The sequence below is a fragment of the Oryx dammah genome, unplaced genomic scaffold, assembly GCF_014754425.2.
Source record: "Oryx dammah isolate SB20612 unplaced genomic scaffold, SCBI_Odam_1.1 HiC_scaffold_9, whole genome shotgun sequence".
NCBI classification, from domain to species: domain Eukaryota; kingdom Metazoa; phylum Chordata; class Mammalia; order Artiodactyla; family Bovidae; genus Oryx; species Oryx dammah.
Window position 1 is genome coordinate 26,205,516 of NW_024070193.1, and position 12,338 is coordinate 26,217,853.

Below are 12,338 nucleotides of genomic sequence, written 5' to 3' on the forward strand. Positions count from 1 at the left end.
GTAAAACCGATCTATAAAATGAGTTCTTCCTCCATGATAAACACAGATCTATAAAACAATGGTGTTTTAACTTCTGTCCAGATATGAAGGTTTTGAGAACAACGTACAAACTGGTTAAAAAAGTATGGTCTGTGACACATTTGTACATTGAGAGGAAAACAGCTAATGTTGGAACTTGAGCCACATAAGTGAGATTATATCTGAATATTTCCTACAATGCTATGCAAACTAAGGCCATGTATTAACTGTCAGATATTTGTGGCACTTACCTGGGCTTCCAGGGTGTATAAAAATTTTCATCCTTTGATTAAGTAATCTCCTAACAGATATATTCACTGAAAAAGTTGAGTAGAACTGGAATAATCCTGGGACAACCCAAATTTTCTATCTCTGGCTATATTGCCTAAGACACTAGTATCTTAATAAAAGAAAAAAAATTGATGAATAAAATGGATTAAAATGAGAAATACACAGATCTTAGAGTTTATAAAACAGAGGATTTTATTCGAATTTACATATAGATAAAAATTTACCAAAATTTTAACACAAACCTAAATCACATTCTTTCCCACCACAAAAATGGACACTATGCAAAAAAGCCACATTCTCTCAATTACATTTTCCCAGGTGGTAGATTCAGGGGGAAAATAGGAAGGGAGAAAAGACAGTGACACTCACAGCATAATTTGATTTCAGTGTTGTCTCATCTTGAAATGACTCAGTCAGAGATTTCCATAAGAATCAACCTTCAGTTCTGATGTTAAAAGAGAACTTCTACTCCAAAATCACAAGTAAGGCTTCTGGCTTCATTTTTAGTATGAGGTAAACAGCATATTCAATATTAAGGCAAATGGTAGGATACATGTATGTGGTATTAATTATGAATCTTCCATTGTAAAATACATTTCATGGATCTTCTAAACATGTTGGAATTCAAAATAGTAAAAATGCTTGCAGTTTATAACAGCTACTTGTTTCAGTGTCTTAGCTGCACCTTTTTGATGGCAAATCTGTTCAATGTAATCTTGTCTGACTTTTTTTTTACAGCATGCATTTTTTTTTTTTTAAACACAATACAAATGTTCACCAAAATAGCTACAAATGAACCAGGGCCTGATCTCAAATGCTGTATACACACACACTGTCTGGCCTTGTAGACTGCTCCATTGGCAAAACAATGGTGAGCTGACTCACTATGACAGAAAATTATGAGAACGCAGGTGATTAAATTAATAAAGGCTATAAGAGAAATTAAGTTGTCTAGACATCTTATTCAAAAAATACAGATTTAGATTTTTTAAACAAAAAACTTGTAATTCTTGCTCTTCCCCTTCCCCACCCCCCCTTTTTCCCCAATGGAATAACCATTTTCTTCACAGTGGTGAGAGAACCATCCCTTTTTATGGGTAAGTGCACTTCTTCCGAAGGATCAGGGCAAGGCATCACTTCTTAGCCACGCTGGCCACAGCTTTCTTGGCTGCATCCTCTAGGTCGACAGCTGAAGTGATGGGGAGTCCGCTGTTACTGAGAATGTTCTGGGCCTCATGGACATTGGTTCCTGGAAGGGAGTGGGGGGATGTTGTACAGTCACTGAAATGGAACTGAAGGTGATGCCCCAGGAAGTTTCATACAACCTGAACTCGTGAGATGCCTGAGTCTCCTGTACATGCGTGCATGCTAAGTTGCTTTAGTCGTGTCTGACTCTTTGCGACCCCATGGACTGTAGCCCGCCAGGCTCCTCTGTCCATGGGATTCTCCAAGCAAGAATACTGGAGTGGGTTGCCATGTCCTCCTCCAGGGGATCTTCTTGACTCAGGGATAGAACCTGCATCTCTTGCATCTCCTGCATTGGCAGATGGGTGCTTTACCACCTGGGAAGACCGCCTGAATCTTCTAACACCATTTAATTACAATTCAGGTCATTTTTTTATGATCTAGATCTGGCTATTCAGATATATTTAGATGACAAATTTATTTTTTTCCTCTTGTTAATTCAAATGCCTGGCATTAAAAAGACATTGTCTCTATTTTCTCTGGCATTAAAAAAAACTGAAATAATGAGGTTCTTAGAAGATCATGAACACAGATTAACAACCACTTGTTCAACTAGTTTGAAAGAGGAAAATCTTCTGAAATAGACATATCTTTTGACTGGATAGTCTGAATATGGAATATAAAGAAGAAAACTTTGTGCACACAAAAATTAGCAAGAGACTGGTAAGTCAGGGCATTAGAATGATATGGAGTATGGCAGTAACACAGGAAGATGCTCAGGATGAATCTACTTATAGCTTTTCACCAGGAAGAAAATTAAAAAAACAGATTCTAATCAATGTCACAGACAGGACAGATGATGTGACAAAACCTGTATCAAGTGATAGTCCAGCTACAAAAAAAGATGAAAGAGGATTTTCAAGAGACTAATGGACATTTTTTCCCTGATAAAAGCTAAAATTGCTGCTGGTAATCCACACACTCAAGTGAATTTAATGTAGTTTTGGCTCATTCCAGAAGTCCTTTGTCTTAATCTCTTGAAACAAAACATCTGAGTCATGAGCTAATCTGAGATCTGAAGTTAGAGAATCTGCTCACTGGCTCAAATCCACTGCCTGGAGACAGTGACAGTATTCAAAGTGTCCCTTTATGCTTCATCCTCATTCTACCTAATAAAATGGCAGAAGCCATGAAAATGAGCACTGTAACCTCTAATGACATCTCTTGGCCATTTCTGGTGGATCTATAGCAGATGCAGGCCAAACCACCCCACCTAATTGTGCTCTTCAGTGACTATTTAACATGCAAAACACCACTCTGTTCTATTCAATGTGAACAAGCCCCTGGGAGAAATGTGATAAAATTTAAGTGTCTAATGAAATATCTTATATCATCTCCAGTGCTTTTATCTAGTTAGTAAGACAGAGCCTATTTATAAACAAAGACCTTGAAATATAGTCCTTGGAGGACCTCAGAGTACAAATAAAAAGGAGATGCTTGGTCAGCATGTTTCATACCAAAGGCAAAGGCAGGAATTAAGGAGGTACAATTGAGCTGAGAAGGCAGTATAGTACTGATTCTCCTGGCACACTGGGTCCACCAAAGCAGTGTTGAAGGGGACATTGGACACTGTGTCTTTGGCTCAAGGCTGATGTGGGGCCACCTTACACAGGAAACTGATGAATGGACTCCATGACACGCAAGAACTTAAAACATAGGGAAGTTGTTACTTAAAATCCCTAGACTCCCATCCTGACTCTGTCATGTATTAATTGTGTAGTTTTGGATAAATCATTTAAATCCTTTGAGCATCAACTTCTTAATCTTCAGACATAATACTGTGATCATCTTCCTCACAATGAATATTGATTAAGCATATGTCAGGTACAGTGCTAAGGGATTTACATGTGACACATGAAAACTTTACAATGAATCTGGATAGGTCTGGTTGTACCTATTTCACAGATGAGATAACTGAGGCACAGAGAGGTTAAAAAACTTCTCTACAGTCACACAGGTTGTAAGAGGCAGAGATGGTACCTGAATCCTGTTCTAATTATGTCCTAAAGGCATACTAGTCTGTTTTCCTATCTTTAAAATGAGGAAAATAATGCTGGTAGCAGAGATCGCCATGAGAACCAAATAATAGGTGTGAAAGCATTCTGTAAATGGCAGTCTCTGTGGCAGTGGTGGCTGGCTGTTTACCAAAGCTCCATGCTCCTCTGCTACAGTGGGGAGCTAATGCTGGGAAAGAGCTGCCAAAGAGGAACTGGAATTCCCAGGCCCCGTTCCAGGTTGGGGAGGGGGGTCGTGTGACTGAGTCCTGGTCAATATACTGTGAATAGCACAGAGTCGGACACGACTGAAGCGACTCAGCAGCAGCAGCAGCAGCAATGAAACACGTGCCTGTGAAGTTTCTTCCACTTTTACTCTCTGTATTTCCTCTGTTTTCCTTGTCTGCCTTCTGAAATGTTGCCAGCCAGAAAAATATTGGATGGCAGCTTTTTTTCAGATGACAATGACTCCCTTAGCATCCATGTTTGGGTAACCCTGCAGAGCCAAGCACCCGGCTCCTCATCCTCTCTGACTTCGTATGAATCAGAACGAAAAGCTTACTATATTGCTTCTGAACATATCTGTTGTTACAGGAGTGAGCATTACATTTTTATAAAAAATTCATTTATCTTTGCTGATTTCTGCTATGGTCTCTTTTGTTTCTTTTGCATTTATTTCTGCCCTGATTTTTAAGATTTCTTTCCTTCTACTAACCCTGGGGTTCTTCATTTCTTCCTTTTCTAGTTGCTTTAGGTGTAGAGTTAGGTTATTTATTTGACTTTTTCCTTGTTTCTTGAGTTATGCCTGTATTGCTATGAACTTTCCCCTTAACACTGCTTTTATAGTGTCCCATAGGTTTTGGGTTGTTGTGTTTTCATTTTCATTTGTTTCTATGCATATTTTTATTTCTTTTTTGATTTCTTCTGTGATTTGTTAGTTATTCAGCAGCATGTTGTTCAGCCTCCATATGTTGGAATTTTTAATAGTTTTTCTCCTGTAATTGAGATCTAATCTTAATGCATTGTGGTCAGAAAAGATGCTTGGAATCATTTCAATTTTTTTGAATTTACCAAGGCTAGATTTATGGCCCAGGATGTGATCTGTCCTGGATAAGGTTCCGTGTGCACTTGAGAAAAAGGTGAAATTCATTGTTTTGGGGTGAAATGTCCTATAGATCTCAATTGGGTCTAACTGGTCTATTATATCATTTAAAGTTTGTGTTTCCTTGTTAATTTTCTGTTTAGTTGATCTATCCATAGGTGTGAGTGGGGTATTAAATTCTCCCACTATTATTGTGTTATTGTTAATTTCCCCTTTCATACTTGTTAACATTTGTCTTACATATTGTGGTGCTCCTATGTTGGGTGCATATATATTTATAATTGTTATATCTTCTTCTTGGATTGATCCTTTGATCATTATGTATTATCCTTCTTTGCTCTTTTCACAGACTTTGTTTTAAAGTCTATTTTATCTGATATGAGTATTGCTACACCTGCTTTCTTTTGGTCTGTATTTGCATGGAAAACCTTTTTCCAGCCCTTCACTTTCAGTCTGTATGTGTCCCCTGTTTTGAGGTGGGTCTCTTGTAGACAATATATATAGGGGTCTTGTTTTTGTATCCATTCAGCCAGTCTTTGTCTTTTGGTTGGGGCGGTCAACCCATTTACATTTAAGGTAATTGTTGATAAGTATGATCCCGTTGCCACTTACGTTATTGTTTTGGGTTTGAGTTTATACACCCTTTTTGTGTTTCTTGTCTAGAGGATATCCTTAAAGATCTAAACATAAGACCAGAAACTATAAAACTCCTGGAAGAGAACACAGGTAAAACACTCTCCGACATACATCACAAGCAGGATCCTCTATGACCCACCTCCCAGAATATTGGAAATAAAAGCAAAAATAAACAAATGGGGTCTAATTAAAATTAAAAGCTTCTGCACAACAAAGGAAACTATAAGCAAGGTGAAAAGACAGCCTTCAGAATGGGAGAAAATAATAGCAAATGAAGCAACTGACAAAGAATTAATCTCAAAAATATACAAGCAACTCCTGCAGCTCAATTCCAGAAAAATAAACGACCCAATCAAAAAATGGGCCAAAGAACTAAACAGATATTTCTCCAAAGAAGACATACAGATGGCTAACAAACACATGAAAAGATGCTCAACATCACTCATTATCAGAGAAATGCAAATCAAAACCACAATGAGGTACCATTTCACACCAGTCAGAATGGCTGCGATCCAAACAACATCACTCATTATCAGAGAAATGCAAATCAAAACCACAATGAGGTACCATTTCACACCAGTCAGAATGGCTGCGATCCAAAAGTCTACAAGCAATAAATGCTGGAGAGGGTGTGGAGAAAAGCAAACCCTCTTACACTGTTGGTGGGAATGCAAACTAGTACAGCCACTATGGAGAACAGTGTGGAGATTCCTTAAAAAACTGGAAATAGAACTGCCTTATGACCCAGCAATCCCACTGCTGGGCATACACACCAAGAAAACCAGAATTGAAAGAGACACATGTACCCCAATGTCCATCGCAGCACTATTTATAATAGCCAGGACATGGAAGCAACCTAGATGTCCATCAGCAGATGAATGGATAAGAAAGCTGTGGTATATATACACAGTGAAGTATTACTCAGCCATTAGAAAGAATACATTTGAATCAGTTCTAATGAGATGGATGAAACTGGAGCCGATTATACAGAGTGAAGTAAGCCAGAAAGAAAAACACCAATACAGTATACTAACGCATATATATGGAATATAGAAAGATGGTAACGATAACCCTGTATACGAGACAGCAAGAGACACAGATGTATCGAACAGTCTTTTGGACTCTGTGGGAGAGGGAGAGGGTGGGATGATTTGGGAGAATGGCATTGAAACATGTAAAATATCATATATGAAACGAATCGCCAGTCCATGTTCGATGCATGATACAGGATGCTTGGGGCTGGTACACTGGGATGACCCAGAGGGATGGTACGGGGAGGGAGGAGGGAGGGGGGTTCAGGATGGGGAACACATGTATACCTGTGGCAGATTCATGTTGATGTATGGCAAAACCAATACAATATTGTAAAGTAATTAACCGCCAATTAAAATAAATTTATATTTTAAAAAATCATTCATTTTCGATGAAGGATATTTCTTTACAATATTGTGTTGATTTCTGCTATGTATCAGCATGAATCAGCCATAGGTATACATATGTCACAAGCATTACTTTAATTAACATACTATTGTGTTAAGTGTGGGTGGCAGCTTCTAAAATGGTTCTCAGATGACTGACTACGACCTTTTGGTGTTCATGCCCCTTGAGTACAGGCTGGAGCAGTGGCCTGCCTCTAAAGGGGAAGAATATAGCAAAAGTGATGGAAGGTCACTTCTGAGACTAAGTCCATCACTGCGGTCTTGCTTCCTCTGATTTTCTTTTTGTTCACTCTAATGAAACCAACTGCCATGCTATGGGCTATGGGCTGCCCCATGGGGAAACTCACAATGCAAAGGACTGAGGGCAGTCTCCAGCCAGCAGGCACCAAGGAAGGTTGTTGTTCATTCCAACAACCCATAAAGAGCTGCACCCCACCAACAACTGTGTGAGTGTGCCTACAGGCAACAAGCTCCGTTCCCGCCACCCCCACGAGGCAAGCTGCAACAGGACCCCAGTCCTGGCTGACACAGTGATTGGACTTGAGAGAGATCTTGAGCCAGAGGACAGAGCTGAACCAGCGCTGGATTCTGCACCAAAGAAACTGTAAGATGGTCAATGTTTTTTGTGCTGCTGCTGCTGCTAAGTTGCTTCAGTTGTGTCCGACTGCACGACCTCATAGATGGCAACCCACCAGGCTCCCTTGTCCCTGGGATTCTCCAGGCAAGAACACTGGAGTGGGTTGCCATTTCCTTCTCCAATGCATGAAAGTGAAATGTGAAAGTGAAGTCGCTCAGTTGTGTCTGACTCTTCATGACCTCATAGACTGCAGCCTACAAGGCTCCTCCATCCATAGGATTTTCCAGGCAAGAGCGGCAGCTAAATTTTGGGGCAGTTTGTTTCACACTAGAACTCAACTAATGCAGATGAAAAGATTTACTGTTTGATTAAGAACAACCTCAATGTGCATTTTGATTCATTTGGTAAAGTTTCAGCCAAGGTCCCAGAGGCTGAAAAGTAGGACAGGGGATCAGACTGTGGCAAGTGTTGGTACCAGGCTAAAGGATTCCAACCTTAATCTGCAGGCTTATGTATAACAGTAGTGGTAGAGAGTGAATCAGTCTTGACAGACACAGAATCGAATCAGTCTTTGGACTAGGAGGTCAATGAAAGTTAAAGATGGAAATTTTTATCTCCTTCAACAGAGATATGGACTTAGAACACTCTCTCCACCTGGGCTTCAGAGAAGAAAAATCTACATTATGCTACAAGAGACTCAGAATTCTCCCTCTTCCTTTCTCAACACACAGCTCCCCAGATCCCCATGCATCACCCCAAGAGGCAGTCTTATCTGCCTGAACATCCCTCACCTTCTAATCTACTTCTCCTCGATATGACTCCTCTTGTGGGTACAGGTCTCACCCACATACAGGTCTACACCAAGCTCTGCGTATCTGGACTGAAAGAGTTCTGCTAGGAGTGGGGATAACAACAATAAAAGTAGAAAGCAGCTTTCATTTCACACAGGTCACACATTGCTCTGGGGTTCTAAGTATATTTGCTCCCCTGTTCCTCAGTAGAAACCCTGAGATAGCTGCTATTATCTTCCTTTTACAGAGGAGAGGACTGAGGCACAAATAAGTTAAAGGCTAGTCCAGTAAGTATGGCTAGTAATAGGAAGCAGTGGAATGAACATTCAAATAATTCTTGACACAACCATTCTGATACCTGAATAAGTCCCTCTTATGATTTTGTAAACATCTGTCATCATCATTCTTATAACAACAACAATAAAACATCTGGTTTACAAAGTCTTCCCATATTACTTTACCTGACCCTTAAAAGGAACTTGTGAATTTGATGTTTCTAAATAAACCCTTGAGTTCAATGTTTATAAATCAGTTCTTTTTCTTTTTCTTTTTTTTTAAGCCAAGAGCACTGAGGCTTAGTGACTGACTGGCAGAATTCAGTTTCAAAATCCTTTGCTTTCTGGACTCTATTTTGATTTCCCAGTGACTCTTGTTTGACATTTAAAACACGGAGCCCTTTCCCATGCATGAGATCATCAGAACCTCAACGAGGCTATAAATTATTCAAGAACAAGGATCATGTACAACTAGGATGTCTGCTCTTTTGGCTAAACCTTCTGTCCCCACAGTCCCTGCTCTATGAGGGACCATGGCATATTTTCTGCCCCAAGGCAGACCTTGACTGCTTCCAAGACACTTCCTTGCACCTGACCCAAGGGCGGTCCAAATACAGACCATGGTCATTAGTCCAATTAGATTTGCTCCGTAGAGAATCTCAATGGGTGGTTTCCACGAAAGAGAAAGTAGTAGCATGAAAAGGACTTCTAGTCATAGGTAGGCAGATGAGAGAAAGACAGTGCAAATACGCAGAAGATGGAGAGTCAAGTGAAGAGACCAAGGGCTGAAATGATGTTCCTGAGGTCTGCCTCCAACTCAGACCCTGCTCTTCCTGTGGGCCGGCTTTATTACGGCCCCCATCCACTGAGAGAACTGTTGGTTCACCTTCCTTTCCGTGAGTATGCATGAATACTGCATACTCCTGATATGCATTATACCTCCTGATAAATGGGTTGTTCTTCCTTATAACCAACTAGCCAGTTCCTGAATTAATACCCTTTTCAGCATCCAACTTAGCACCAGATATACCCAAGAAGGAAAATGACTGACAGAGAAACCTGTGAACCTGCAGACAAGCCTGCTATGGCCTCTACCCTGAGCTCTGCTGCCCTCTCTGCTTGGAGAACGCCATATGTCCGTGAACTATCTTTTTAAATAACATTTCTTTGGGGATGCTTTCTTGTCACCACATCTCAACCCCCATCCTAGAGTAGTGGATTGGAAAATAAACTTCCCAAATACTTTGTACATCTAAAATCCCAGCACTATCAGGACTGCTTACTGATATTGCTCTTGTCCCCACTAAACATACGCTTTGGAAGGGCTGCCATTGCTCAGGTTTGCTCACCGTGTACCTCCAGGCACAGTGTCCCCCACAAAGGATGTGTCTGTGCATGGACTGAATAACCATGGACAGGCCCAACCATACAACGTGAACTTCAAGCAGCAAGTGTGGGTAACTCCTCTTCTGAGCGCCTTGCTGGCCCAACACCCCAAGATAACTCTTTTTATGAGGTTGAAATAAAAAACCCAAATGGCCTCAGGGAAAATGAAGAGGGTTGTTTCTGAGCTTTCTGAGCCCTCAGATGCTTTCACTGGCCCCTCTTTCTAAGAAGGGCCACATAGCAGCTGGCTGTGTTGAGTGTCCTTGAGGGAGGCTCCAAGCTGCTGCCACTTCTAGCTGTCCAGGCATATGAGGTCACTGTGCTCAAGGTTAACAACCAGAGGTGGTGGCCAGGGTAACAGAGTGGATAGGGCAGCTCCACACTAATACAGGGTCCTTCTCTCCTTCTAGCTGCTCCTGCAGGGCCATATCAAAAGGCCTAATTTCTTCATAATTCCAGGATCCACTAAAGTGAATTTAATTATACTTGCAGTTACACTTCAATTGCAGTCTTAATTATGAAGCACATACTAGGCAAGCTCAGAGCCAAGCAGTTTTAGAAGAGAATCTCGCAGTGGAATAGAAAGCTGAGGTATAGGACTATGAGGAGAAAGGGGAAATATACAGAGGAGCCTTGGTCAAATGAAAATCTGTCACACAAGGTTGGGGGGTGGTGGCGTCAGAAACAGATTAAGAAAGAGAGAAACACACACGCAACAGATGAGATGGAGGGCGTGGCAGAGCCAGGGGCAGGAGAGTCGAAAAGAAAGAGACAGAGAGACAGGAGGGAGAGACAGAGAGACAAGATAAACAGAGAGGGAGAAGAGGAAAGAGACCAAAAAACAAACAAACAAACAAACAAAGGAGAATGAGAGACAGAATGGATGAAAGAGGAGACTAGAGATTGAGATGACTAAGAGAATGAAGGACAAAGAGAGACGAAGAGTCAAACAGAGAGAATGAGGGGGAATGAAGTGAGCATGCCAAGTTTCTTCCACAGCAGCCCTACCCTGACCCTGCCAGCATCTCCCTTTCAGCACCCTGGTCGATTTCTCCTTGGCTGGCAGGGCTAGGGACAGGCCAGGGAGAAGCAAAACCAGGGCAGGCCCTGCAGCCCAAGGCTTGGAGAGGAATTACAAATCACTTCCTCATTCTGGTTCTGAGAGCAGCTGGAAGGGCAAGTGGAGATGCAAAGAAGATGGTGAGAAAGAACAGCCATCACTGAAACAAGGTCATTGGAAATGATGAGGGGAACGGAGGGAGACTTCAACAAATGCTTGCTAGTCTGCAGATTCTTTTTGTTAATGATATCATGTGAGTACTTCAGCTTAGTTTCTTCTTGATTCACCAAGTGGCAGACACCTACTCCACATTCCCTTCCCATCCTTATTTCTAAATAGAAACCATCATGGCTGCTAAACTGTGACACGGAATCAAGAGTTCCAAACAGACTGTTTATGCCTTTGCACACAATTACAAACGAAATTGATCTCTTTCCCACATTTAAATTGTGCTGCTGATATTCTCTAATATTTATTAAAGGCTGGGTTTCTTTTTAATGAGGCTGCAGGACAACACTTTAAATAACCACCTGTACAGATACTGATCAACTTGTGCTGGTCGAAGTTCAGGCACTTCTTAATATTTGCCTGTTGAAAGCCACTCAGCTAAATGGTTACCTACCACTGCAGGCTTTAAAAACAGCAATAGAGAGTCACAGGGGACTGAGTCTAAAATGAAATCTTGCTCTATTGGTAGAGAATATTAGAAAAAGAACAATAATAATTATTAAAATTTTAAAAAATTTCCCATCTCTTCCACATGATTTACCACTTACTTCCTGCCACTGGGTGGAGTGAGAGAGCTGTATACAGAGATGCAAAGTTAGTTTATCAAAATTTGTTCCTTGTTTTCATTACATGGGAGAGAAGATAACAGTAGTGGACTCTAATTACAGGGCTTTGTTCAAAAGGTGCAGCCCCTCCACACCACTTAGGCCAGCTTTTTAACACAGGGCTGTGAAGAAAACTTCTCTCTAGTTTTAAAAAGTATTATTTTAATAGGAATTCAGCTTTTTCTAAAAAAAAATAGTTATTACAATTAATACAAGTTATTTTTAATACAATAGTTAGCACTTACTATATATTAGGTATAATAAATGTTCATGGACACGTCAGTAGAGGGGTTCACAAGTACCCTATTGGTTGAATCTTCACAGCAACCCTAAAGCTGACACTGCTATCCCCACTCTACAAACAAGGCAACTGAGGCACTAGGGGGCTTAGGAACTTGCCCAACGTCCCTCAGCAAACCCCAGGCTAGAACCTAGGTTTGTCTGACTATAAAACCGCACGACAACCCCGCAGTCTTGGCCATTTAGTGCCAGAAGGACTCTCAGGGCTCCTTTGGGATCAGTCCCTTGTTCTCACTAGAGGAAACTGAGGTCCAGAGACTTGAGACGAAGTATCCGAACAACCAGCAAACCATGACAGGTCTGTGTCTCAGGCTGGTGCAATGGCCTGGGGGACAAACTCAGGCTGCTTCCTCTTTTTGTACCACCTGTGAGCTGAGAATAGTTTTTACAT

At 41.1% G+C, this 12,338-nt stretch overlaps 1 protein-coding gene across 1 annotated transcript in view; it reads right to left on the reverse strand.

Moving 5' to 3' along the window:
- Positions 1-477: 477 nt before the first annotated feature.
- The window catches only part of SUCLG2 (succinate-CoA ligase GDP-forming subunit beta), a 283,370-nt gene continuing 271,509 nt past the window's right edge, over positions 478-12,338 (reverse strand). Inside the window, exon 11 of the mRNA XM_040246535.1 lies at positions 478-1,558. Within this exon, the coding sequence (XP_040102469.1) occupies positions 1,443-1,558 (116 nt within the window). The 3' untranslated portion in view covers positions 478-1,442. The remainder of the gene's footprint in view (positions 1,559-12,338) is intronic.